This window comes from Eublepharis macularius, chromosome 2 (genome assembly GCF_028583425.1).
Source record: "Eublepharis macularius isolate TG4126 chromosome 2, MPM_Emac_v1.0, whole genome shotgun sequence".
Lineage (NCBI taxonomy): Eukaryota > Metazoa > Chordata > Lepidosauria > Squamata > Eublepharidae > Eublepharis > Eublepharis macularius.
The window spans coordinates 26,270,020-26,297,225 of NC_072791.1; the positions used below are offsets into that span (position 1 = coordinate 26,270,020).

The window sequence follows — 27,206 nt, forward strand, 5'->3', positions numbered from 1 at the left end:
GACCATTTGGAAAAGACTGGGCGGCATATTCCCCCATCCCCAAGAGACCATCAGAGGAAAACTTTTCAATGGAGGGCTTTTGGTCTCTTTGAATAACTGAGAATTCTGGGTGCAGCAGCTGGGAGATCTTGAGTGTACTGGGAGATCCTTGCATGGGGTAGAGCAGGACACTGTCTAATACACCTTTTGAAGTTAGGATTTCCCCATGGAGGGGTGCAGCTGGCAAGTGCTGCATGATTCATCAGTTCATCATTACAAAACACAGTCAGATCCGGTTAATCTACAGTCTGCTCATCTGGGTCCGTGAAGAGATTTACATGGTAACCAACCTTACAGTACCCATGACGATTGCCGTACCCGCGAGTGCCTCCGCAGATAACTGTAGCGGCAGCATTCTTATAAGCCTGGACGTAGCTTCTTATAAGCTTCTGGATCTTGGGAAGACACAAAATGTTGGCCTCCCCAAAAGAACGTATTATCTTGTTCCCTTGTTTATAAAGAAATATAGCCCACCACCCTATATTTCTAGGTGACATGGCTAGAAAAGGGAGTGGGAGAACATACACATTTTTTTGTATTTAAATTTCTGCTACGTTAATATAGTTTAAATGTTTGAAACTAAGTATGACCCCAGTTCATAAATCACAGTTTTGAGTAAATGGGAAAGTAGCAAATACAGGTGTATTTGTCAGGGATTTGTGATCGGTGATTGATTCCTGTTGAGCATGTGCTCCGTGGCACAGCGGGCTTTGCTCCTGTATTGTCTGAAATGGTCGTAAGGAACTTGATTCAAAGTCTGTAGAAGCTGAAAAGAAACATTTCCATTGATCCTCTTCTTGACCCATGCCTGGTGGTTCCTCTAAACCGGTCTGTTCTCTGGGAAAGAGATCCAAACTGCTGAGAGGACAAAATTCAAGTCCAATAATACCTTAAAAGACCAACAAAGTTTCCCAGAGATATGCTGGAAAATTCTGTTGGTTTTAAGATGCTACTGGACTTGAGTTTTGTTGTGCTACTACAGATGTATGTGGCTACCTACCTGAAACCATGTTCAGTTACAAGTTGGCCTCTTACGATTCTTGTCCCCTTATCTCATCCTAATTGTGTATATGTCACCGCTCTAAAAGTAGTGCTGTTAGTGTTATCCGTTTTCACAATCTCTGATGAAGAATGCTGTGACAACCTTTTGAACTGTTGTCTCTTTTAATCAGTTGAACTGGAAGACACGATTTTAATATGTCTTGTGCCAGAGATGGCCATAGAGTTTGCAAGGAGTTATTTTAGGGAGGCTTTATCAATAGGCTGTGGAACCCTTGTACACCAGGAATGTTACCCAGATTTCCCACTGGGCCACTCCTTCCGTAGTGGTGGCAAGATATTTTGAAATATAATTGTAGGATTTTCTGTTAAATAGTTTTATTTGTAATAGAATGTGCACAGTGGGATTATGTTCAATTTCTCTGTATGTGATTATAAGGAAGGGTGCATAGGATCTCCTCGGTCGAGGACCCCAAAATAGATAATCTTCCCTTGAGGCCCTTAGAAGTTACATTATGCCCACTATGCTTGATTGGCATTTGACTCTGAGAAGCCAAAGCAAAAGCTGTCTTCAGTTTCATGAAGGAAATGAAATTATTCTTTTGTTCTTTCTTCAAATGAGCAACGTTTTAAATCCCACCAATACCTTTGAATTAATGATTATAGCCCGGTAAATTTAGGCCTAAACCCAGTCAGTTTGGTGTGTTGGAAATTGCTGTGAGCTCTGCGGATTTCTCCCCAAGTACTATATGTTAACTTCTGCGTGGATTTACCTGTTTGAGAGAGAAATTACTGAGTACTGCTTTTGCATAAGTCCCTGCCAGCTTCTCTGCTTTTCATCAGGCTGTGGCTCATAAGAAGGGCACATGCAGCATGGCCCAGGTTCAATTTTTGGCATTTCTGGTTAAAAAGATCTCCGACAGTAGATGCTGGAAAAGATCCTTCTCTTCCTGATAACCCTAGATGGCCATCATTATTCATAATAGACAGTCAGGAGCTGAATGGACAAATGGTCTAAGTCAATATACTTCATATATTCTTACATATTTTTGTGTCTTAGATCCAGAGGAGTTAGCCGTGTTACTCTGTAGTAGCAAAATCAAAGTTCTCGATTCTTGAAAGCTTATGCTACAATAAAATTGGTTAGTCTTAAAGGTGCTACTGGACTCTTTTTGATTTTTGTGTCTGTATCTAACGTAGCATTTTTGGGTGGCTGTATTGAAGGAATATGGAAGGATTAGGAGTTTGTATCTGGCTGTAAGACACAAGTGTTAACACAATTGCAAGCATGCCTTCTTCCAAGTAGATGGCCCTTTATCAGACCAGGTGACTTGTTGATGAGGAGATATATTTTCCAGAACCCGTTTATTCTAGAGTGATCCTATCAAAGTCAATAGACCTCTTCTTGTGAGCAGGTTATGGACTGCAGCTGCAGATAAATTTATGCTACTATTAGTTTATCAGCCTGTTGTTTTTTTTTTTTTGGAGTGAGTTCTAAATTAAAAAATAAAGAATTAACTTCAAAAAAACTTTTTGGGGGGAGGGGGCTTCTTTAGAAACCAGCCGCTACTATTGAAGAGAGCTTTGTGCAGGGAGAAAATGTAAAGCTGATTTCCTCAAATGTGAAGACTGCCAAAGAATGAAAAGGATACCAGATGTTATTTTAAAAAAATGCCATTGCAGCCTGCTTGGGTGGGGGCAGAGGGGGAGGAGATGATTCCATATGAATGGGCACAGGCAGACTTAACTAATTACGGTCAAACGCGAGTGAGACCATTGCAATATAAGATGCCAAGTTGGGTAGATAAAGGGAAGGGTGAGCTACTGAAGAGCTTAAGAAGACTTGATTCTTGAACTGTCTTGCAAAATGGGGAAGGCTTTTTTTCCTAAAAAAATTATATATATAATCCTTCCAAGGCTACTTAAATGATTAGTTAGAGAAATGAAAAGAAAATTTGGAACAATTCAGTTGCTGACAACTGAAGGAGATTTCGATGTTTCTACACAGACAGGGTCTAGAAGCTTAGCAAGGGTTGCCGATTCTTTTTTCTCTTCCTCCCCCTTCCCAATTTCTTTCCCTGTTGAGAAAAATAGTTTCAACATTTAAAAGAAGGATTAAAAAATACCACCTTGGAACCCCTATTGGTGTATATTCCATAATCAAGTCACTGAAATCTGAGATGAATAGCTAACTTGGAGGCAGGGCAAGATGGTAACAGGAACTTGCTGAGAGGCATTTTTGGATTTCTTTTTGCCCCCTCCTGCCCCCCCTCCCCGGCTCTCTGCTGTATTCCTTCCCTGTACCTTGTCTCCGTTCAGCTATGCTGCTGACTTTACTCCTTGCAGTTCTTTACCTTATCTCTTTTAGTGTGTGTGTGTTTTAATATTTTGACAGTCTGCTCCCACCTAAAAGGAATTCTTTTTGAGAAACAGTGAACATGATGTCTAAAGGAGTCTTTTCACGGCGCTCTGGTATTCCCCCCCCTTCCCTTTTGGCTCTAAAATTATGTATATGTAATTGGTAATTAAAGGTGCAAGCTCTCTCTTCAATATAAACAGTATTGCTCAATGTTAGATCATTAAAGGGAACAGAAGCAGTAAATAATTACCTTTTGCATTGTGACAAACCGTTCGCACAGAAATCCACTCACTTCCCGCTCAGCGCCAGGGTTATGATTACATTTTCACGATGGCAAAGCGTCTTTTCATAAAATAAATTGGTAAATTAATTACGTTGCATTGTCTACCGACTGCTTTTAAAGTAAACTTAGAGGAAAGGATGGGGGAAAAGTAATTAATGGGTTTCGCACACCGTGCATTATGCCTGGAGTTGAGTTACCTAGTGGATTAATTTGGCTGCAAGCAAGTGCAGGAAACTCAAAAGCTTTTATAAGTGCGTCTTCTATTCCGTAGGTTCATACACCTCCGTTGATTGTAAGGGGCGATGGCGTGGGCCCTAATGTGAACTGCTGTGAATACAACAAGCGCCAAGATCTGATACTTCTTTATATATGTATATATAATTAATGCATATGCTTAGTGGGCAGTGATGCAGATTATGATATGTATGATTCATATACTAATTAACGATTGCTTTTGGAAAGGAAAGCTGGGTACATTCGACCTCTAACCGTTTCTCTGGCTGAAACTGTGAAATTGGCCTCCTAGTCAGATAGGAGTTTTCCCTCTTTAAAAATAATATCAGTAACGGCTGTTATTTAAAATATTAGGGCCAAATTCCTGTGTTCATTTCAGCAATGGCAATTCAGAATTATGACAAGCATTTTTGCCTCGTCCTGCTGCTTTTCGGTCTCCAGGAAATTCGGAAACGAATCACCGATGCCAGTGTTTCCATGTGTTGGTTTTTCACCCTGCCGAGCTTTACTGTTCCCTTTTCCTGATAAAACTTCAGCGGCTCATCTCTTTTATTTACATGCTGTTAGTTCTCTGTATATTGATCGGGCCAAATGATAGAAATTGTTGTTCAAAGCAAAACCTTTCCAGCCAATGGGAGGTTTTCCTTATTGAAGATGGTTTTGTGTGGTTTTTCAATTATGCTGCGGTAGAAATAAATATCCTCCCCAATAAAGTTCAGCATGCAGCAGCTAGTGAATTAGCTGCATAGTTTTGCATAAGTGTGTTATGTGAACCTGAGTTTTTCAAAATTCCTAGTTATTCAAATCAGCCAATAGAGAGCACATCACCCTGTTTCAGAGTAGTTCTTATATGATACAGTCATTTCTGGGGCTATCTCGAGACCATTTAGATAATCGGGGTGCTATGTAATTTTTAAGCCATACAAAACCTGCTGTGAATATGGATCTGGAAATTAACTGCTTTGCTAGCTGTGCATCACAAGATATTTTGATACTACTAAGAAATGGAGGATGTAATCTTTGTTATGTTCTATTCACTTCAGTGGGACTTACTTCTCAAGTTAAATATGCACAGCGTTGGGCTGTTGGTTTGCCAACTAAAGTTGGCCTGTATTCCATGTTTTTAAAAAATGTTTAATTTGCAATATATTTTTGAATTTTTGTTAATTTTTGCCTCTAGTTGATTAAAGTTGCTCAACCTAGCTGTTTGTTTAAGTTCACTTCTTCCAGAGCCATCAGGGCTGGCTGCAAGCAGATTAACTGAAAGGAAGATAGAAAAAGGGTGCTTGAGATGGTGGCAGTTTTGGGTTCAGTAGATACTGGGAGTAAAAAGACAAGCATGTGTGACACTGCAAAACTGTTGCCTAACAGGGAAATGCTTGGTAACAGCCTACATGATGTTCTTGTTACTCTTGAAAAAGATGTAACTTGCAGTCAGTCCTACAGCTTGACTGTCTCCATGTTTACGCAGAAGTAAACCCCCCTGATTCAAATAGGATTAACTCCCTAGTAGGATTGCAGCCATTTTTTTTAAAAAAAATCACACCTAAGTGTTTGCAGAACTGGAAATTAGGCTGCAGCCCAGACAGAATTGAGCACCTTAAAAATTCATTCTTACATCCCAGCGCAAGAGTATGGAATCTGTTTGCGAATGAAGCTTCTGCAGGTAGATGAACTTTTTGGAGATGCCTGAGTATCTTGCGTGCTTGTGTATTTGGTGGTGAGTCTGACCTCCAGGGTCCATGCAACTTCTCCCCATAAAATGAGCTGTGGAAATCTGTGCACGTGCTTGCATATGAGGCCCTTGTAATCTCCATATTACGTGGCAGCGTATGCAGTCTTGTGCTCGGAATGTTAAAAACCAGCCCATATAGTTGTACTAGCTAGAACTCATCACAGTATGATCAATACGTTTTCATCCCCAGTTGAGATAGCTTAGTCGGATGAGATGCCACCCCTCCTGAAGTGCGCTGCCGACTGGCCACTGCTGCAGCCCATGAGGAGCAACAGGCATCTTTCTTGCTTGTCCACTCTGTAGTGTTGCTTGTTCAGCTCAGCTTATTTGTGTGTGTGTGTGGGGGGGGGGGTTTGGGGGGAAAGTGAGGAAGAAAAAAAGAGTCTCTTCCCACTCAAGGTGAATCCAGCAAGCACCTGCTACCTGTCTGGAGATTGCATATGCTGGCAATTGGGCGGGGACTCATTCCCGAAGCTGGCCGTGCCCTGCAAGGGGAGGCTAGCCCCAGGAGACTTTCCCTCCACCTTCCCAGAACACAGGCTCATTTGCGTAGGCAGTGGTGATGAACGATTGTCTCCCTGGGATTGCCTTCTGTGAGGAGGAGAGGCAGGCCCAGACAGCCATCAAAGCAATGTGGCCTTCTCTGGTCACACTGGAAGTTCAGGCCAGACTGAACTTTCACTGCAAGTTCAGGCCAAACTGCCTTTTGAATGATGCCTGCATGTCCAATGAGTTTGGGCCTAAAGATAGCAACAGCCTGCATAAAGCTGTAAAGGAACAGGATTTTTGTGGCCTCAGAGAAACCTGTGGCCTGAACGTTTCTCTGAGGCCTACACAGATGAATTTCCTTCAGAGATGCCCTTTCCTGCCTAGATCTTTTGAACAGGTGCTTAATTTTCACAAAAATGTTTCTCCATGCTCCTTGGACATATTAGTGCCAAATCCTTTTTTTTTCAGTCCTGTGTAGAGTTGCCATCCTCGCGGTGCCACCCCAGAATTTCAACTGGTCTCCAGACAACAGAGATCAGTTCCCCTAGAGGAAATGGCAGCCTCAAATTGTAGACTGTATGCCATCACATCCCTGCGGAGGTCTCTTTGCTCCCCAAATGCCAGTCCTCCCCAGGCAGTGCCCACAAATCTCCAGGAATTTCCCAAGCTGGAGTTGGCAACCCTAGCCTTGTGGCTATCTGGGAAGGCCGATCTGGCCTATTCTGCTTTTGTGACTCGCTCATTACAGGTCTGAGTTGGTGGCAGCAAAGGCGTGGGGCCATCCAGTGTAATGAATGTGGGGTTGGAGGGAAGGAGGGAAAATAGAAACAGGAAGATGGAACAAATTGTAAAAAGATAAGTGGAACATGACATACATTGCAGACCTAAGCAGAGTTATGCCCTTTTAAGCTCATTAATTTCAGTGGCTTTAGAAAAGTGTAACTCCTGTTTTGGATTATGCTGTCAGTTGTAAAAGGGGTAGGGTTGCCAGGCTCCAGGTGGAGGCTGGAGATCTCCCGGAATTACAACTGATCTCCAGGCCACAGAGATCAGTTCACCTGGAGAAAATGGCTACTTTGCGGGGTGGACTGTATGGAATTGCCGAATGGTTTATTTCAAAGACTTATATTTTGCCTTGCTGCTTCAGGAATACTTGAGGGGATTTCCGTTTTAGTAATTTTTAAAAAAATGTGCAAAATGCAGTTTTAAAAAAATATCTTGCCTGTTCCTGCAACAAGCCTGTCAAGTAGATCGGTATTGTTTCCATTTTACAGACAAAGGAATTGAAGCTGAGAACTAGTGACTTGGGTAGGCGTTGCACAACGGGGTCCATTGCTGTGAATTGTTAGGACTTGAACCGTTGTTCCAGTCCATTATCCTGTCCACCAGATCATACCGATTACAGTTCTCAAGGCAATCATAACAGGTCTTTACTGTTATTTATGCAGTGCTGTGGGGTAGATGGAAGGTTCAGACAGGAAAGCCACATCAGATCTACCTGTTTTGTTTTGCAGACAGACTTGGTTGCAAAATGTATTAAAATCATTTGTGGAGACGAGGAGGGAGGGGAATAGAGCACAGATATTATCAGTTTTTTTAAAACAATTTTTTAAAAAAATCCTGTTCTAATTCAGGTCATATAAATCTTTAAACAAATCGCTCTCAATTCTTTCCCCTGTTTTTCTTTCTTTCTTCCCCACCCCTTCTCCCTGACCCTCACCTTTTATTCTGCTTACCCACATAAAGCAGAAGCTGACCATGTGGAAACGGCCCTCACCCACGAGGAAGAGAACCTAGCGCTAGGAGAGCCGATTGGCCTCAACATCGGAGCGGGTGGAGCAGACCCCGACTTATTAACCTGTGGACAGTGTCAGATGAACTTCCCCCTGGGAGACATCTTGGTTTTTATAGAGCACAAGAAGAAACAGTGCAACGGCACGGGTGGCATCTGCTATGAGAAGAGCCTGGATAAGAGCAGTCCTCCCCCTTCGTCGCGCACCGAGCTCAGGAAAGTGTCAGAGCCAGTGGAAATCGGGATCCAAGTCACACCCGATGAAGAAGACCGTCTTCTCACGCCTACAAAAGGAATTTGCCCCAAGCAGGAGAACATTGCAGGTACAGCATGTTTTGCGTTGTCAACTGCCAGAATGGCCCATCTGTTTTTGTCTGTCTGTCTGTCTCCACTTTTTTTCTTTAAAAGCAGAAAAAACAGTGCTCAAAAGACCTGAGGACATAATCCTTTATTAGTAGCTGGTTGGGGGGACGGGGTGGGGGAATCACATGGCTGAATCTTGAGGTGCTGTGAGGAAAGTATTGCTTTGTAGGCCTCAGTTGATTCTGTTCTGTGGAAGGTAATAGTTCCTCGGACACCCTTTGCAGATCTGACTGTTCTGAGGGAAACTGCTCAAGTAGGTCAAGGGGCACATCTAGTCCTATCCTGTCAACAGCACCTATATTTTTCCAGAGTGATGCTGTCTGGGAGGATGGATAGAGTTTTGCAGAAGGGCAAATATCTCCCCCCCTATCGGTCTCTCTCCTGGAAGAACTGTCTGCTTGTCTTGTAATTTATCTGGGATGTGAACCATCTAGATTGTACATTCTAGTCTGGACTCCTATTGATGTTTGTCAGGTGTGTGAGCTGACACGGGCTATTATAGTCTGGGCTGCAAGAACTGTAACTGCTGAATCCTCACTTTCAAACCTTGTGTTTGCAGGCAGATCACAAGGCCAGATGTAAATGTGGCTAAATTTCTTCTTTGAATTAACAATTTGGAGAGTTACTGGGGAAGGACCGTGGTATTTCTTTACCCTGTTTTCTCTTTCGCCAGAAAATGTGATAACAGTGGTTGAGGCAGCTGTTCCCACAGACTAATAATTGCCCAGCTTTTCCCCTCAAGGTAAAAGCCAGCCCACAATGCCAAAGCAGACTCCTGTCTGGATTAGGTAAGAAGACAGATCTCGCCTAAATCTTGAGTTATCTCATCTTGACCATTAATGTAGATACATTTACTTTGCCTACGCGATACAACAGGAGAGATTAAGAGAACAAAATTTTTGCAGATAGTAATTGGATGAAAGTATGGTTGGATTCAGTGGGAGGAAGGCATGAAAGAATGTGTAGAGCACAAAAATAGATATGTTCAGCTTTCCTCCATATGAATCAGCTTTCCTCCGCATGAATCTTCCTATGAATCCATATGAATCTCAGTGGAACTTTATGTTCCACTGAGGGATCTAGAGATCTAAGAAAGGATTCTTAGCACCTTCAGGGATCCGTGGTTGCCAGAAGTCTGCTAAATTGATTTTAAAAACTGCTTTAGGCTTGTATAATATTGTATTGTATTATAGATAGAGCAAGACAAAATTAAACTGCTATACTTTTAAGAGGTGTGTGGTGTGGCATAATTATTCTTACTGGCTAAGAACATTATTTCCGGATCTGATCTATGATCTGTTTAGCCCAATGTTCAGTTTCACACAGCAGCCAACCAATTGTGCCAGAGGGCCAACAAACTGTACAGAGGCCAAGGCCTTCTCATGACATTTCCCACTAGCGCTGGTACTCAGAGATTTACTTCCCCTGAACATGAAGGTTCTCATTAGTTACCATGGCTAATAGCCATTGATGGACCTCACTTCCATGGATCTGTCCAGTTCCCTTTTAAAGCCATCTATGCTCCTGGCTATCATTACATCCACTGGTAGTGAATTCCATTCTAATTATGCGTTGAGTAAAGAAGTATTTCCTTTTTGAGTGGCAACTGCAGTTTCTGATAATTTCTGCGCACCAAAATGTTTTTAAATATGGGGCAAGAAAAGGAGGTCACCATAGAAATGTTTCATCTCACAAAGTAGTTTCTGCAATCCTAGGGGGGGAAACAAGGAGAGCGAGGCAGTCCTAGGCCAGCACTTAACAAGTAGATAGTATTTTCGTTCCTAAAGTTCTTGGACATCTTGGTGAAATGGGATGTGTAGGCAGTGACGTAGCGAGGGCGGGGGGCAGAGGGCGGTTGCCTTGGGCACATAATTTTTAGGGGGCACTATGTTGAGGAGAGCCTGTGCTGCATCCGCGGGAGGCCACCTGCACTGCTCTGGCTACCTGCTGCGCTCATGGGGTGGCCGGCTCGCAATGGCGCCAAGCTGGCCATCCTGCAACAGCTTCTGGCCAACGAGTGCACCAAGCTGGTGGCGGCAGCGTGGGTGGCTGCACTGTAGGGCTGAATTATGGGACTGCTCCAGGGGGGGCAGGGCATAATTATTAGGGGGCAGGGCGCTGCGCCGAGGAGACCACCTGCCATGCTGATGGGGCAGCTGGCTCGCTGCGCCCCAAGCTGGTCCTACTGCAGCGGCAGCTGGCCAAGGAGTGTGCCGAGCTGGTGGCGGCGGCGCAGGTGGCTGTGGCAGAGGGCTGCCAGGTAAGGGACGGGGAGGTGAGCAGCCTGAATCACGGGAGCGTTCCTGGGGAGGCGGCTGTGCCTTGCATGATGACATCGCTTCTCAGGTATGATGTCATTGTGCAGTCCCGGGAGCGTGCATGTAGTGCCAGGGGCGCCACCTCCTTCTAGAAGTTGCCCTGGGTGCTGGCAACTCACACTATGCCACTGTGTGTAGGTTAAAGCTGTCCTGAGGCAACTTTTCAGTGTGCAGAGCCAACACTTACTCAGCCGGTCGCCTAATGGTCTAATTACAGGGGCTTTACAGAAAGGGGCTGCATGTGGGGGCGCAGTTACAAAAATTTGGAAGGTTCCAAGCCAAATGTCATCCTGTGATGGGGGCAGCTAGCTGTGAATGGGTGCTCCTGGCAGACCGGAATATGATACCTCCTAGGATTTTCTGGAGCACGTCCTGCTCCACTGAGGTGAAGAAAGTCAGGACTGGTTCTTTGCTTTGGGGGATGAGTTGTTTTTAGGAAGAAATAAATGGGCACCATGAAGCAAATTGGTGGGTACCATCCTACCCACACCTGCTTGGAAATCATTGTGCTCGTTAATCCTGGACTCTGCTCCGAAAGCAAAGGCCTAAGAGTATAACGTTTTATCTCCCGCCTGTCTCTCTCTTCTGGTTTTCTCATCACATCTGTGCCTTTCAGCCACTCCAGGCTAACACAATAGCAAATTGAAATAAAACATGCTAATAAAACGTTGTGCACGTTTGTATACTATATTCTGAGTGCAGAATTTGGAATTCTTTAGTATAGAATTTGGATTACTCTTTGCTCCTTTGATGAAACATGTTTCCTTCACAGGCTCCTTTTGGAATGTCTCTTGTGGACGAGGAACACAAGTGGAAAACATTATCTCAGGCAGAAAACCCACATAGTTTTTGTTGGAAAAACCTATAAGAAGCATGCCCAGATTCTTTGCAGTTCTTGCTTGCAGATCTTTCCACAAAAGATGGATCTTAAAGACAAAAAAGTATTTGTATTGAAGAAGACATCGGGTTGGAACCTAGCATGATTTTAGTAGGTTCAGCTGGGCTTTTTCCGTTTTCAGATTAAAAAGCTTTCACATTAATGTAATTATCGTGATTGAAAGGAAAGCTTGGTTATGCTTCTTGAAGGGAAGGCCTATGACATACAGATATGAAAGTTCCTGCACTAGATGTAGTCTATAGGGCTGAATCCACACACCCGCGGAGTGTCCCGGCGTTGCGCTAAATGTTTGCTAAACACCCAGAAGTGTAACATCTTTCTAGCGTGATTTCTGAATCGCGCTAGAAAGACGCTACACTTCCGGGTGTTTAGCGAACGTTTAGTGCAACGCTGGGACGCTCCGCGGGTGTGTGGATTCAGCCTAGGTTGATCAGTAATCTCTACAATGTAGTCTCTGAGATAGTGAAAGGTTGGTTACATAACTTGTATAGGCCTATGTTCCTCTACCAAATAATTTTTTTTGCAGTCATCTCTTGATGGTGATCATATGGATCCTGAACTTATATGAATAGTTGGATATGGTTTCAGCATTAACCAATGCAAATTTTGCAGGCTTAAGTTTTTCCTAATGCATGTTGTGTTTCAGTTTGATTATTTGCTGAGCCGTTCACTGGATTCCTGTGAGGATTTGCACTGCTGTGTGCTTCACAGGAAGTTCTTCTTGCAGTGGGAGAAGTGATTGTGTGCATCTGCCCTTTAGGCTATCATCTTCAAATCCTGAGGCATCAGACAAAAGTTACTGCATCAGTTGCATGGTTCCGGTGATCGTACAGTTAGTTTGGGGACAGCAGCTTTAGTATCTGCGTGCCACAAAGACATATGGTGAGTTGGGTTTGGACCTTGTCCCAAACTTTCAGAAGAGAGAGATGCTTGTTGCAAGCTAGATGGGATCTCAGAAGACTGAGATTGGATGGAGCATGATTTCCATAGGAAGTTGGTAAGGGGAAAGAACTGCCGTTCTTGTCTCTACCAATGACTTCCAGAAGCAGAACGCATTATGGACTCTAAGCAAATACCTGGAGATGAACTCGTGTGAATTGATACAGAGTTTGGAATACCTGATAGAGAACTTGGGTTTTCAATCAATGCAAAGCATCCCTAGTTCTGAACAAAGCCTCAATTGTTTTTATTTCACTGAAGTTAGCCACGATGTCATGTTTTCAATTGTTGTATGATAATCATAAGCATGTGGACTGGCTGTGATTTTTGACTATTCTTGCACTGTGCTGGGATTTGGCTTTAAGTATATTGCAGGAGATACGGGACTCCCAGTGGAACAGGTCCTCCCCTTCTCCAAATCTGGTCTGTCTTTCAAAGAAGTCATACACACTTGCATCATTCCATCTCATATTGCTGTATCTACCAGTAGCCATTTCTAGCACTCTCTAGCATGACCAAGAACAGGGGCTGTGCATGATAGGAATAGGTTTGATTCTTACTGGTTGTGGTCCACAAAAATAGGAGCAGGTTTAACCCCCTGCCTTAGTGCTCTTCCCGCAGTCCACTTTCTGCTAGTTAAATGAACATTTGCCATTTATTCATGTAGTGTAAAGGTAAAATGCTACTCTTGATGTTTTGCAGTGAGTGTAAAAACAGCTTTATAATGGGTTTTACCATAGAGTTTACAGCGATTCCTAGAGAGGCGTGACATAACTTCTAGGTTTTCCCAGGAAGTAACGTCACACTGTCACTTACACCCCTGTATCCCTGCATCTTCCCCATCTCCTGTTGGTTGCCACACCATCCCTGATAACTGGTGAGAGGGTTGGGGATGAGGACAAGGAGGGCACAAAGTTGCCAGCGTCACTATGGCACTTCTGAGGAAAGCCTGGAAGTAATGTAGGGTAGGTAGGGTAGGTAATGTAGGTAGCTCTTGGAATCATCGGAAACTCTGGTAAAAACCACAGAGCTGCGGTAAAACAGAGCTCCGCACATCACTTCTGGGGGAAGCTCAGAAGTGACATAGCAGTGCCAATGCCTCTGCAGTTTTGTCTTTAATTTTTGTCCTGCTACCATTTATAGTGGTGGCAGGCAAAGAAAGCTACCAGTGGGAAGCCATAGTGGGAGGCCTGGCAGCCCTAACACCACTCGAGTTTTAGTCTGACCCTAATGCACTTTGAATGCACTTTAGCAATTGTTTGGAAGTGGATTTTTTGTTTCACACACGAAAAATTCAGTTCCAAATGATCTCTGAAGAGGATTGGAAGTGCATTATCCAATGTGTGCGGAATGATGAATTCTTGCAATATACCACCTTCTATCTATATGCTTTCACTGTTCCAATGATGAACATTTGGGTCAATAGATTAAAATCAAGTACATAACATAATTATGTACTTCCAAGTCCATTCTCCCCTGTCCCATCTCTGTTCTCACCTGGACTGTTTTATTTAGGTGGTTTATAGTTTCCTTTCATTATGGCCCTGCAAACTGCTTTTTTTTTAAAAAAAAAAAAAGCCATGTTCATGCTTAATGCAAGAATAATAGTAATAATTATAATAGGAAGAAAAAGGAAGACAAACAAGCCAGAGGTCTTAATCTTTTTCCATGCAAAGCAAAGATCAAATAGAGGGAATGAGTTGGAGAGATTTTGAATCTGCAAAAAAAAAGGGGGGGCATTTGAATGGTATTTTTTTCCTGACATGGGATAGGAATGCCCCAGTAAATATGGTGGTAGTAACACTTTTTCAAATTAGGGATTGAATGTTGATATAAAATTTGTAGCGTCCCTCTATTTTACTGTTAAGTTTTGACTCCTTCCCCACTACCCCCTTTCCTTTTCCCTTTATTTTTTTTTAAATAGCAAAGGATAGTTTTCAATAGTAGGATAAAAGCTTCACATTACAGCCACGGAGGGTAGCCATGAAAAAAAAAACCCACAGAAGTCATTCACAAAGGCTTTAGTGGGATCTACCAAGCCCCTTATTTATATTTCAATAGAAGGGCTTTCTGCATTAGCCAAGAAAATCAGAATCTGTATTTAACATTAAAGGTATTTCCCAGTGAGAGGCTGTAGAGCATTGTTGTTAGATTTGTTAAAAAAAGAGTCTAAATACGATTTCATAAAAGGGAAACTTAATCTCTAAGGCAGCTTTCTCCCTCCCCCTCCTTTGGTGGGGGGGATAATACAACAGCATACAATATTTTCACTTTCTATGTGACGAAAGATGTTCTTAGTTTTTTTCCCCCCAGTGCTGCAACGAAGAATGAAAATTTCTTTATTCCACCAAGAAATATGTAAAATAATCCTTTAGAAGAATGGGGGAGATATGTTTGTTCAAAGCATTTAAAATGTTATTTTAATCAAAGGCACAAAACAGCCAACATGCTATGTCAGCTAAAAGGAGGCTGTTACATATGAACTGCAAACCGTACTCATCTTTTTATTTCATTCTGTCTGCCACGTTCCCCCCCCCCCCATCAACCTCTTTTCCTTCCTTCCCTAGCACTTTGAAACAAAAATTTTAAAAGGAAAATGAACGGGGGAAAAGGGAAAGAAATAAAGATTAAAGAATAAAAGAGGGGGGAACCTTCAGTGGCTCAAATGTATAAAAGTAATTTAATATGGCGGAAGCATTAATTATTTTAGCTTAATTGAATTCTGAGGACTGCCGCCGTTGCATTTTTTGTAGACAAGCTCTGTTTATTATTTCTTTGTATGTAGATTAACAGTAAAGGAAACTCAGATAACTTTTACTTATTTATTGTAAAATAAATTCATCTGTAGAGCAATTCATCTGTAGAGCAAGCTGTTCAAAAATAATCGAGCCTTTACATTTTAAAGTGGGGGGGGGGGAGAAATCACCCACTGTCTGATCCTGCCCCGCCCCCCAATGTTCAACTGTCCTCAGATGAATAATGAAATATCTGGGGCTCCAGATATTTCTTTCAGTACCATCGTGGGGGCCTCCTTTTTCATACCCTTCTGCTCCGTCATGATATTGTCACTCCCTTGACCTGTGTGTAACTGGTAAGTCAGGCATAGAACTTGGCTGAGATGTTTATGCCTGAGTTTCTTTCTCTTGGATCATGCAAATCTTTAAGGGAAGTGGGCACTGGAGCCATCTTGACTGTCCTAGGGCAGCAGAATTCAAGTAGTACCTGTTGCATCAAAAGTATACCAAATCTAGACTCACATGAAAGCTATCTTATACTGAATCTGCTCACTAGTCCATCAAGGTCTGTATTACCTGTTCTGACCAGGAGCAGCTCTGTATGGTCTGGAGATCTTTCACATCTCCTGACGCCTAGTCCTTTGAACTGGGGCTGAACCGGGGACCTTCTGATGCAAAGCAGGTGCTCTGGCACTCAGCCATAGTCCCTTGGGAATGTCATGTGGATTTCTGGAGGTGACCTCCAGGGCTGCAGAGAAAGGGGAAAAGGAAAGGAAGTGCAGGGCATTGAACCGGGACCTTCTGCATGTCAAGCCAGATTCTGTACCACTGAACCATGGCCCCTCCCTGATATGAAGTGGCCTTATACAGAGTCTGTCAGTGTCAGTGTTGTCTACTCTGACTGGCAGCTATTCTCCAGGGTCTTAGGAGGAGGTCTTTCATATCACCTGCTACCTGGTCCTTTTAAATGGAGATGCAGATGCTCTACCACTGAGCCACAGCCCAGCTCCTTTTCTTTTGGCTTGACTAGCTCTCTTCAAAACTGTGTCCCAGGATCCTTAGGTACAGATCGATAGTTTCTTGTGGTTGTGGAGAGGTGGTCTTAGATCGTCTACAGGTGGTCTTATACCACCAGCCTACCTTCATCTGGCTGAGGCAGGGAGGATTAGAATCCTCCCAAGCTCACCCCAGTGCTGTTATTCCCCTTACCTAACTCTGGTCAGACTTCTGCAAATCCCACATCCCTGCAATTTTTTTTAACCAATGATTGAGGGTGAGGTCACTGATGGGTGGGAAATACGGGAGGAAGCCTAGATGCCTATTAATATTGACTTCTTGAGACCATTTGTATCTGTAAAATCCTATTGTGTGAATATGGGAGTCTTATGATCTGGAATTTATCATGTTTCATATTATGTGATTAACAGTTGGGCATTATTTTGAGCTATATATTAACAGTTCTGATTCTTCCATTTTTCATTTATCAGTAGCTCTATGCTTTAGCATGGCGCATTGTCAGGGACGTGAAACTCTGTTATGGCTCTGGTCTCTATGGCTGTATGCACCGTGCTTCTTATGCACTGTGATTCTGAGGCTCAGCACTTACTTTATAAGAACATAAAAAGAACCCTGTTGGATCAGACCAGTGGTCCATCTGGTTCAGCGTCCTGTCTCAAACCTGCCAGTTACTCTAGAGGGCCAACAATAAGGCATAGAGTTCAAGGTCTTCCCCTGATGTCAAATCCTGGCCCTGGTATCCAGTGATTTACCACCTTTAAGTGTGTGGTAAGCTCCCACAACCCTTGGCCTGGATAGCTCAGGCAAACTCAATCTCGTCAGATCTCAGAAGCTAAGAGGGTTGGCCTTGATTAGTAATTGGATGGGAGATCACCAAAGAAGACCAGGGTTGCAGAGGCAGGCAATGGCAAACCTCTGTTAGTCTCTTGCCATGAAAACCCCACCAAGGTCGCCATTAGTCAGCTATAACTTGATGGCACTCTCTGCCACCATGTCTGTGGCTATCACTACCACCTCTGGCAGTGTAAAAGTATTTCCTTTTGTCTGTCCTGAATCTACTGTCCATCTCCTTCATTTGATGCCCTTGAGTTCTAGTATTTTGAGAGAGGAAGAAAAAGTTCTCCCTGCCCGCTCTGTTCTTTGTATAATTTTATAAGCCCCTATTGCGTGCCCCCTTAGTGGTCTCTTTTCTAAACTAAAAAGTCCCAGACTCTTCAGCCTTGGCTGCCCTCTTCTGTACTTTTTCCAGCTCTGCAATATGGTGACCAGAACTGCTCTTCATCTTATGTCCTCGTATTTTCGAGAGATGCATATCTTAGTGTCAAACCCATGAATCATCACAGTTCTAGTATTTTCTGATGCTAAAATTCAGTCACTTTTCCTTTGAGAATTTCAGACCCTGTGGTGCAGAGTCAGACCATAGACTTGGTGTTGTCTATTTTGATGGCAATGAGTGTCTGGGATCTCAAGGGAGGTTCTTTCTGTACCCACTACAGCCTTTAACTGAAGGTGCCATGGATTGAACCAGGGTCCTTCTGTATGCAAGGCAGGTGCTGTGCCATTGAGCCACAGCCTGTTCTTCTGTAGGCAAGAATTAGTGTGCAGCTGGGCTGCAAGCTTGTATTGAAGCGTTTTTTGTTTTAAAATGGCTCAGCAAGCTGCAGATCCTTCTTCTCCATCCCTAGAAGGCCAGACATCCCACAATAAAATTCACTTGGTAAATTGGAAAGGGGGAATGTGTGGTGTCACTAGATCCTTGATGTCTTCTCTCATAGTGCTTTGTGTGCCCATACAGCCTTCCTTTCCATTACTTTCCCCTCAGTAGCATATCTTCTGCTGATCCTCTTCTTAACCCCCCTCAGAGCTTTTCCCAGTCCACAAGGTCTCACTTAGGCTCAGTATATATGCTTTGGTTGCTGCTACATGAATTTTAAACTGGCGTTTAGAACATGTGAATTTTATGTCCCCTCAGCGCATATTAGAAAAGAAAGTTTGCAGTGGAGTGATGAAATCTTTCTCTTCTATGTGGCGAGCTGCAGCACTACAGACCAATAGTGACTCTGGGAAGTGTTTTATAAAATGGCCTCCTTGTGGTGGCTGTAACATGTTGGCCTGCTGCAATATAGTAGCTGGGAGTGTGAAGTAGCTAAACCTTGAGATAGGAAACCCCTGCTTCAAATTTCAATTTAGCCACCAGTTCATAAATTGGTTTTAGGTAAGCCACAGTTTTTTCAGCCTCTGCTTCCACCTGCACTGTGGTGATGATGGCGTGGGCCTGCCTTATGTGGTCAGCGTGTTAAGTAAGCTGATGTCAGTGAAGTGCTTGGACCATTCTAAAGGGTTGTATACATACCAAGTAACATTTATAATACCAATGTAACATATTTTAGGTTGGAATGAATTGGGGTTTTATTGTTACTTTTGATATGTTCTTAAGTTGCCTTGGGCCCCTAGGAAAGACAGAGTACAAGTGTCTTGTAACGTAACATAATGTAATATAACAGCATTATATTTATGTTAAAATTACTACTACTGCTACTACTAATAAGAAACGATTTATATAATCTACAGCCAGTACTTGCCAATTTTCTGCTGCCACTCCCTTTCTCCTGCTCTGTCCCCAGACACAGAGCCGTAACATACCATCATATGGTGTGGCTGTTCAGAGTTAGAGCATTTCTGTCGGTTCATCATATATTTTCCTGCCCTTCCTCTGAGGAGAAAAGGGCAACATAGATGGTTCCGTCCTCCATTTTGTCCCCAAAGAAGTTGGATGACTGGGCTTTGCATATTTCAGAGAGCAGATGAGGAATACTTCCTCATAGGTAAACCTCCTCGTTCATCCAAAATACCATACCTATCAAGGAAAAAGATTGTAATCTAGTCTTTCCCCTGACAAAAAAGTTCAATACGGTGGAGTGTTTAAAAATGCAATTCTTGTATCTACAGCATGATTGCGTTGAAAGTGCCCTTATTCTTTAAGAGGTGATAGTACTGCGTCACTTCTGTGTTCTGTACAGCTCCTGGCACTCCATGGATGCTGTATAAATGCTAAGCAGCAATAACAACAATGTAAACGCCAAGTAGCATTTACGGATTTCCAAACGTTATGACCAAACCAGTAGTGGAAATTCATTAGGCAGCTGTGTTAATTGCAGCAAAGGTTGCAGAAGATATTATTTGAAGCCCACATCTATTCAGCTGTGCCCACCAAAGCAGCATTCTGTACTTCATGTACTTGAACTTGATATACATAGTGGAGATAGAAAGGGGCATGCGTGCGTTTGTGTATGTGTGGGGGGAAGAGTGTGAGTGTGACTTGCTGTCAAACGGAGGATTAAACGGCAACCTCTGCTCCATGAATGTTCATTTTGGCCTTTTAAATGGTAAAACTGCCAGGGAGAGAAACGAAATAACTCGCATGTGCTGGAAGCTGGAGATAAACACTGCTGCAAGTTTGCTGTGAAAAGAAGCTGTTTGATATATTTAGAATTGTTATTTTTCCTCCAAATTAAGATTAGTTAAAATCCATGTGTGTTGCGTGAGTGATTGTTAACTCAATGGCATGGATTATCCTTTCCTCACATCATGACAGCTAATTATTATTGCTGTCTACCCAGAGACATTCACTTACACTGTGTACCATTATGGATCTGGGCACCCCATATTAACGCTACGAGTCAGACAAGCCACTATGGCATCTTAAGTGGGAGAAGGGAAGGAGGCAGGGACAGGCGGGCTGCTCTCTACAACAGAAAGAATCCCTGTTTGATTGCCTGCAGTACCAGACAGGTTTGGAACAGGTGGTTGAAGTAGCACCAAAGTGACACCAAGAAAATGGTTGGCATTAGGCAAAGGGGAAGGATTGCTCCTTAGGAAATACACTATAGCAACGGATCCAGCCGCCAGCTGCCCTTCAGTGCGAGTTGCATAAAAACAGATTTGAAAACAGCTCTCCAGACAAGGGAATTTTATATAGGTATATATGTGCCACCAGTGCTCCATGTTGTCTAATGTTAGTCCTAGAATTGACTATGTTCTGCTTCAGTATTTTTTCTACTCTGTTATTGGATTCTTGCTAATACTGTGTCTTTTAAACTTGTATCTGTTTACCCTGTTGTATTGTTTATGAAATGTCCTTGATACTGTATTGAAATGTACTTGATACGGATTGTACTAGTCTCATTCTGTGTAATCCGCCTTGAGCCTCAGCGAGAAAGGCGGACTATAAATGACATGAGTAAATATAAATAAATAAATGTGATACACATCAGTGACTAGGATTGCCAACCTCCAGCTGAGGCGTGGAGATCTACTGGAATTACAACTGATCTCCAGACAACAGAAATCTGTTCCCCCTGGAGAAAATGGCTGGCTTTGGAGGGTGGCTCTATAGCATTATAAACCACTGAGGTCTCTCCCCTCCCAAACCCCACTCTTTGCAGACTGCTCTGTCAATTCTCTAGGAAGTACCCAACCCAGAGTTGACATCCCTAGTGAGACTGTTCGGCTTGGTGATTGCCAGCTGACTCGTTAATGTTGGTTTTGATTTCTGTCTGCTCTACGTCATTTTGTTTTTGAAGAAGAAATCTTGCATGTGGAGTTGAGATTGGGATTGACGTAGTGGTTAGCATGTTGAACTAGGATCTGGAGGCCCCAGGTTCACATTTCCACTTTGCCATAGAAGCTGGCTGGGTGATCTTGGGCTAATCACATTTTTTAGCCTAACCTATCAGAGTTGTGGTGAGAATTAAATTCAGGAAGAGTCATGTATGCTGCCTTATATGCATTATAAGGAAGTATAATGTGGATAGTGCCCTCAAGTCATAGCCGATTTATGGTGATCCCTAGTGGGGTTCTCATGGCAAGAGACTAACAGAGATGGTTTGCCATTGCCGTTGCCTGTCTCTGCAACCTCGGTCTTCGACCCTGCTTAGCTTCTGAGATCTGACAAGATCAGGCTCACCTGGACTATCCAGATCAAGGCATAAAAGTATAATAAATAATGAGTAATATTCTCAGGGTCTGGAAAGGTGGCATAGTATAGGCTGATCTTGCCAGATCTTGGAAGCTAAAGCAGGGTCAGCCCCATTCAGATCTTGAATGAGAGACCTCCAAGGAAGACGAGTTGCTGTGCAGAGAAAGGCAATGGCAAACCACCTCTGCTCTTCACTTGCCATGAAAATACCTCAACAGGGTCGCCAATTAATCAGTTGTAATTTGATGGCACTCACATACCCATAATGTTCTCAGGTGGTTGTGAACATTACAAAACGCCATTCCTCCCCTGGCTCTCTGAAGTAGTTGCAAGTATGGCAAAGGGGCTGTCAACAATCTTGAATGTCCTCAGAAGTTCTGAATGCCCCCTGAAATTTATAGGTAGTCCCCCTTCCTCAGGGGCATGTTGTCTCCATTTAGAATTATGGCTTTGGGGAGTTCCAGAGCAATGGTGAGAAACAGTCACTTCTTGAAGGATATGTAAATGAGCTTACGGCTGACTGAAGATTTTGAACTGATCGACATCCTGTTTCCTCATGTCGCTTCTTAGCCGCTGTATACCACCAGCTCTCACACATATACCCATAAATGGACAAAGAGACAGAGAGAGAGAGAGAGGAGCAGAGAAACCAATGGGAAACAATGACCTTTGTTGAAAAAAGTAGGCTCCTGGACTGGAATCCAAGTGGGATGGAAGTTCTAAGATAAACTACCTCTCTTTTATATATTCTTTCCTGCCCTTTGAATTGAGTGCCTGTTGCCAGTTGCACATGGAGGTACTGAACACGGTTGATGTGCTCTCTCCTACGTGTGCCCAGCAGATTTCTGTTTACTGTGTGAAGTATACCAGCTACAGGAAGGTCCTAAATGAAAACGTCCCATGCTTGTAGGTTACTCAAACCTTCCTTGAGCATCTAGAAAAAAAGGGGGAAAGTAGCAATTCACATCTTATCATGGAGAGAGCCAAGTTACAACAGGGCACTGTTCACTCAGGACTATCTTCTTTTGCAAACCCCATTGGCAATTGCATAGGGGTAGCCCCGTTTCATCTGGGGCTAACTGCTGGCCCCGCCCTCTGCTGGGTGAGCCTTGAATTGTATTAGGCTCCTCCTCACCAGGCCCTGACCTGGATAGCCCAGGCGAGCTTGATCTCATCAGATTTCAGTAGCTAAGCAGGGTTGGCCTTGGTTAGTAATTGGATGAGAGACCTTCAGTGAAGATATTGTAGAGGCAGGTAATGGCAAACCACCTCTGTTAGCCTCTTGCCATGAAAACCCCACCAAGGGTCACTTCAGGGCATAAAACTCATGGATTCTGATGTCTCTACACAATGTGCAGAATATGGGAAACAAGCAGGAGGAACTTGGAAGTCCTAATACAGGAAGGGAACTATGACATAATAGGTATTACTGAAACTTGGTGGAATGACATTCACAATTGGAATACTAGAACTGAGGGATACATCTTGCTTAAAAGGGATATACAAATAAGGAAGGAAGAATAGTATTATATTTAAAAGGGGGTATATTCTTGTGAGGAATCTGATTATCTGATTATGGAATTTCACTTGAGAGTTTCTGGGCAAAAATAAAAGAAGTAAATAATAATGATATTATGGTGGGGGTCTGCTATAGACCACCAAGCCAGGCAGAGGACTTGGATGAGACACTCTAGAACAAATTACAAAGTTCTCAGAGAGACGGGACACAGTGGTCATGGGAGATTTCAGTTACCTGGATATCTGTTAGAAGTCCAACTCTGCTAAAAATGAAAGAACAAATAAATTCCTGTCTTGTCTTGCTGACAACTTCATATTTCAGAAAATGGAGAGGGAAACAAGGGGATCTACTGTCTTGGACTTAGGGCTGCCAGCTCCAAGTTGGGAAATTCCTGGAGAGCTAGGGGGTGAAATCTGGAGAAAGTGGAATTGGGGAGGGAAAGGAATTTGGTATGGCATAATTCCATAGAGTCCACCTCCCAAAGTAGCCATTTTCTCCAGGTGAACTGATCTCTGTGGCCTGGAGACCAGTTGTAATTCCAGGAGATCTCCAGCCACTACCTGGAGGCTGGCAACCCTACTTGGACTTGATCCTCAACTGGTTGATGAGATGAATGTAGTGGGTAGCAATGACTATGTAATTTTGGAATTTACAGTCTTGGGGAAGGGAAAAGCTGTATGTAGTCAGGCATACAGGTTGGACTTCAGGAAAGCAAATTTTAACAAACTGAAAGTTATGCGGTGGAATCTCATGGACAGAAATACTTAAGGAGAAGGGAGTTCAAGAGGGGTCTTAAAGGCAAAATATTGACGCCACAATCACAAACGATTCCCTATGAGAAGGAAAAATGGGAGGAGCCTCAAGAAGACAAGGTGGCTCCATAAACAGCTTTCTAAAGAGTTGAGAAATAAAAAAGACTCATTTAGAAAATGGAAGGAGGACAAGTTACAATCAAGGATGAATATAAACAAATAACCTGTTGTTAGACAACAACAAAAAAGGTTCTTTGCTTATGTTCAAAGTAAAAAAAAGAGCAAGGCGGTGGTAGGCCCATCGCATGAATAGGAAAGTGAAATTGTAGCAGGCTATGAAGAGAGGGCAGAACTGCTCAATTCCTACTTTTCATCAGTCTTCTGCAAGGGAAATGGTGCTCAACATGGCAATAACAGAACACATGACGAGGGAAGGGAGTTACAGCCTGGGATCGGCATAGGGGTAGTACATAAACACCTAGTTTCTTTAAATGAAACTAAGCCCTCAGGGCCAGATGAATTGCATCCAAGGGTACTAAAATAACTCACAGGTGTGATTTCTCAACCTCGGTTACTTTTGAGAATTCTTGGAGAACAAATGAGGTGCCAGAAGATTGGATGTGGGCAAATGTTGTCCCCATCTTCTAGAAGAGGAAAAAGGAGGATCACAGATCCAACAGCTTAGCGTCTATACCTGGAAGAGTTTTGGAACAAATCATCAGTCAGTCTTGAGCATTTAGAAAGGATGGCTCTGATTACTAAGAGCCAGCATGGTTTTCTCAAGAACAGTAATTATAAGATGGGGGAGACTTGTCTTGGCATTAGTATGTTTGAAAAGGATCTAGAGGTCTTAGTAGACCATACACTGAACATAAGTTAGCAGTATGATGTAGCTAAAAAGGCAAATGCGATTTTGGGCTGTGTCAACAGAAGTATAATGTCCAGATCACACGAAGTGATGGTATCACTCTGCTCTGGTTAGACCTCACCTAGAGTATTGTGTCCCGTTTTGGGCACCACAGTTTAAGAAAGATATAGACAAGCTGGAATGTGTCCAGAGGAGGGTAATGAAGATGGTGAGGGGTCTGGATACCAAGTCCCGTGAGGAAAGGTCGAAGGATCTTGGTATGTTTAGCCTGGAGAGCAGACGACTGAGAGGTGATATGATAATCATCTTCAAGTACTTGAAGGGCTGTCACATAGAGGATGGCGTGGAATTGCTTTCCGTTGCCCCAGAAGGCCGGACCAGAAACAACCAATTGAGATTTAAATCAAAAGAGTTTTTGCATAAACATTAGGAAGAACTTCCTAACAGAGTGGTCCCTGAGTGGAACAGGCTTCCTCGGTAGGTGGTAGGTTCTCCTTCTTTGGAGGTTTTTAAGCAGAGGCCATCTGACAGCTAGATGGCCATCTGACAGCTGTGCTGATTGTGTGAATCTAGGCATATGAGAGGGAGGGCAGAAAGTGCTTATTTTTTGTGGCCCCTTCTTACATGCCCAGGGTAATGCCGATTGCCACTTTGGGGTCAGGAAGCAATTTTCCCCAGGTCAGTTTGGCTAGGGATCCTGATGGTGTTTTGCCATCTTCTGGGCAGGGGGGTGCAAGGGTTACTGGGGGTGTGTGGGTAGGATTGCCAGCTCCAGGTTGGGAAATCCCTGGAGATTTTGGGCATGGAGCCTGGAGAAAGTGGGGTTCGGGGAGGGGAAGGACCTCAGTAGGTTATAATGCCAGAGATTTCACCTCCAAAGCAGCTATTTTCTCCAGGGGAACTGATCTCTATGGCCTGGAGATCCATTGTAATTCTGAGAGATCTCCAGCCACCGCCTGGAGGCTCGCCTATGTGTGTGGGGGAGGTATTTGTGCGTTTCCTGCATTGTGCAGGGGGTTGGACTAGATGACCCTGGAGATCCCTTAAAATCCTATGATTCTTTGTTAGTCTGTATAACAAAATAATACAAAAGCCCAGTGATATCTTGACTTCCCAACATTTATTTTAGTATGAGCTTTCTGGAGTTATGGCTCACTTCCTCAGATATCTCATAAGCGCTTATTGAAATAAATGTCACTAGTTGTTAAGGCGCTATTTTTGTTTTATCAAACCTCTTTGAAATTAGAGGCACCTTTTGGGTAAGGGGAGGGGGCCATCCACCATGTTTTCAGACTACAAGCAATTAAGTGTCAAGACTAGTACCCGGAACTGTATTTATGTGCTCATTAAGCAACCTATAGTTCAGGGCTTCTAAATATATAAAATTACTAAAAATTCCTAAATTATCTTTTCTGGTGTAGGTAATGCTATTGGGCATTTTAAGCTTGACATAACTTGGGGCCTCAGAATGCCTTAAATGGGCCTGTACTTGTATCTCTGACTGGTTCACCGGTTGTGTGCACTAAGTAGCTATTTTATAATCGATGTATCCCAGAATACATCATCCATTTAGAAGTTTATTAGAGTAAGTAATACTCATTACCACCAAGTCATCTGAAGCAGGTGAAAAAAGATGACACACTAGTGCAAAGGCTTCTATTTGCGTTCTTTCCCTGGGAATTTTTTCAAAACTATGCATCTTTCATTATTTTCTTTTTTCTGCAGGATTTGCAGCAGGATTAACTGGCTATTTTGGAATAAGCCATTAAAATGGCCATGTTCTAAGCCTGCATACCAAGTGTGACGGGGATAGTTTGTTTATTGATCTGCTGGCATTAATAACCCACACTGCATGGCCCCATAGATATCTTCTTCCATAGATGTCAGTGGACCTTAAATAATATTACTCAAGAATAGATTTATGTCAAGTGGTTCATTCGAGAATGCAGACGATACTTCCAAAGCCATGAGGCAGTGAAGCTCCTAACCTTTGGCAAAAATAATGCCAGCTAGAACTGGGCAGCATCCACACGTTGTTGGATATTGTGCTGTTGCTGTGCTATAAGAATCGCTTATAACAGGATTGTCTTGTCGGTGCAAGAGAATCCACTTGTGAACAATTGGTATAAGACATATCCAGTGATTTGCGGATGTAGACTTGGAATACATCCCAATGTTCATAATTTGAATAGTGAGCACACCGTGAAAGCACACTCACCATATTTGGTGGTTGTTGTTGGAGAGTACCGTCAAGTCACAGCTGTTTTATGGCGACCCCTAGAGGGGTTTTCATGGCAAGAGACTAACAGAGGTGGTTTGCCATTGCCTGCCTCTGCAACCCTTTGTTGGAGGTCTCTCATCCAATCACTAACCATGGCTGCCCCTGTTTAGCTTTCAGAATCTATTGAGATTGGGTTTGCCTGGGCCATCCAGGTTAGGGACATATTTGGTTAAGACATACAATATTTTGTAATGATTGAGCTGGGGGCAAACCAGTTTTTCCTATTTGTAGCTGAAGTGAACTGCCCCCAGCACTGAATGGAGATTCCCCAGTGTATCTATATGCACCCCCTTTTCTCTTCAAGTCAGATAGGAGCTGGTTTCCACAAGTTGGGGTAGAATGCACTATCATGGGGGCCTGTTATGAGACAATACACCCCCTTGAATGTCCTAAAATATCCCTTCATACCTTCAGCTTCCTTATGGAGAAATCTTGGCCAGGTCAGTTGTTTTGCACTTGGCACTTTGCACCTAGTGGCTTTGCTTTCGTCAGTATTTATAGCTTTCAGATAAAGACCGGTTGTTGTTTCTGTTTCATAAGGACATGTTTTCATCTCTCCGTTTGTGGCGCAAAACTTTCCTTGCTGCCTGGGCGTGGAAGCTGGCAGG

The 27,206-nt window shown here is 43.2% G+C and overlaps 1 protein-coding gene across 6 annotated transcripts in view; it reads left to right on the top strand.

Annotated features, from left to right (window-relative positions):
* Positions 1 to 27,206, top strand: part of BCL11B (BCL11 transcription factor B) — a 174,553-nt gene that overhangs the window by 11,013 nt on the left and 136,334 nt on the right. For 3 of the 6 annotated variants that reach the window (XM_054970695.1, XM_054970698.1, XM_054970697.1), the window contains exon 2: positions 7,885 to 8,253. The exons of 1 other annotated variant lie outside the window; for it this stretch is intronic. In XM_054970695.1, the coding sequence (XP_054826670.1) occupies positions 7,885 to 8,253 (369 nt within the window). The remainder of the gene's footprint in view (positions 1 to 7,884; positions 8,254 to 27,206) is intronic. 2 more of the 6 variants (XM_054970696.1, XM_054970699.1) reach the window with 1 other exon arrangement.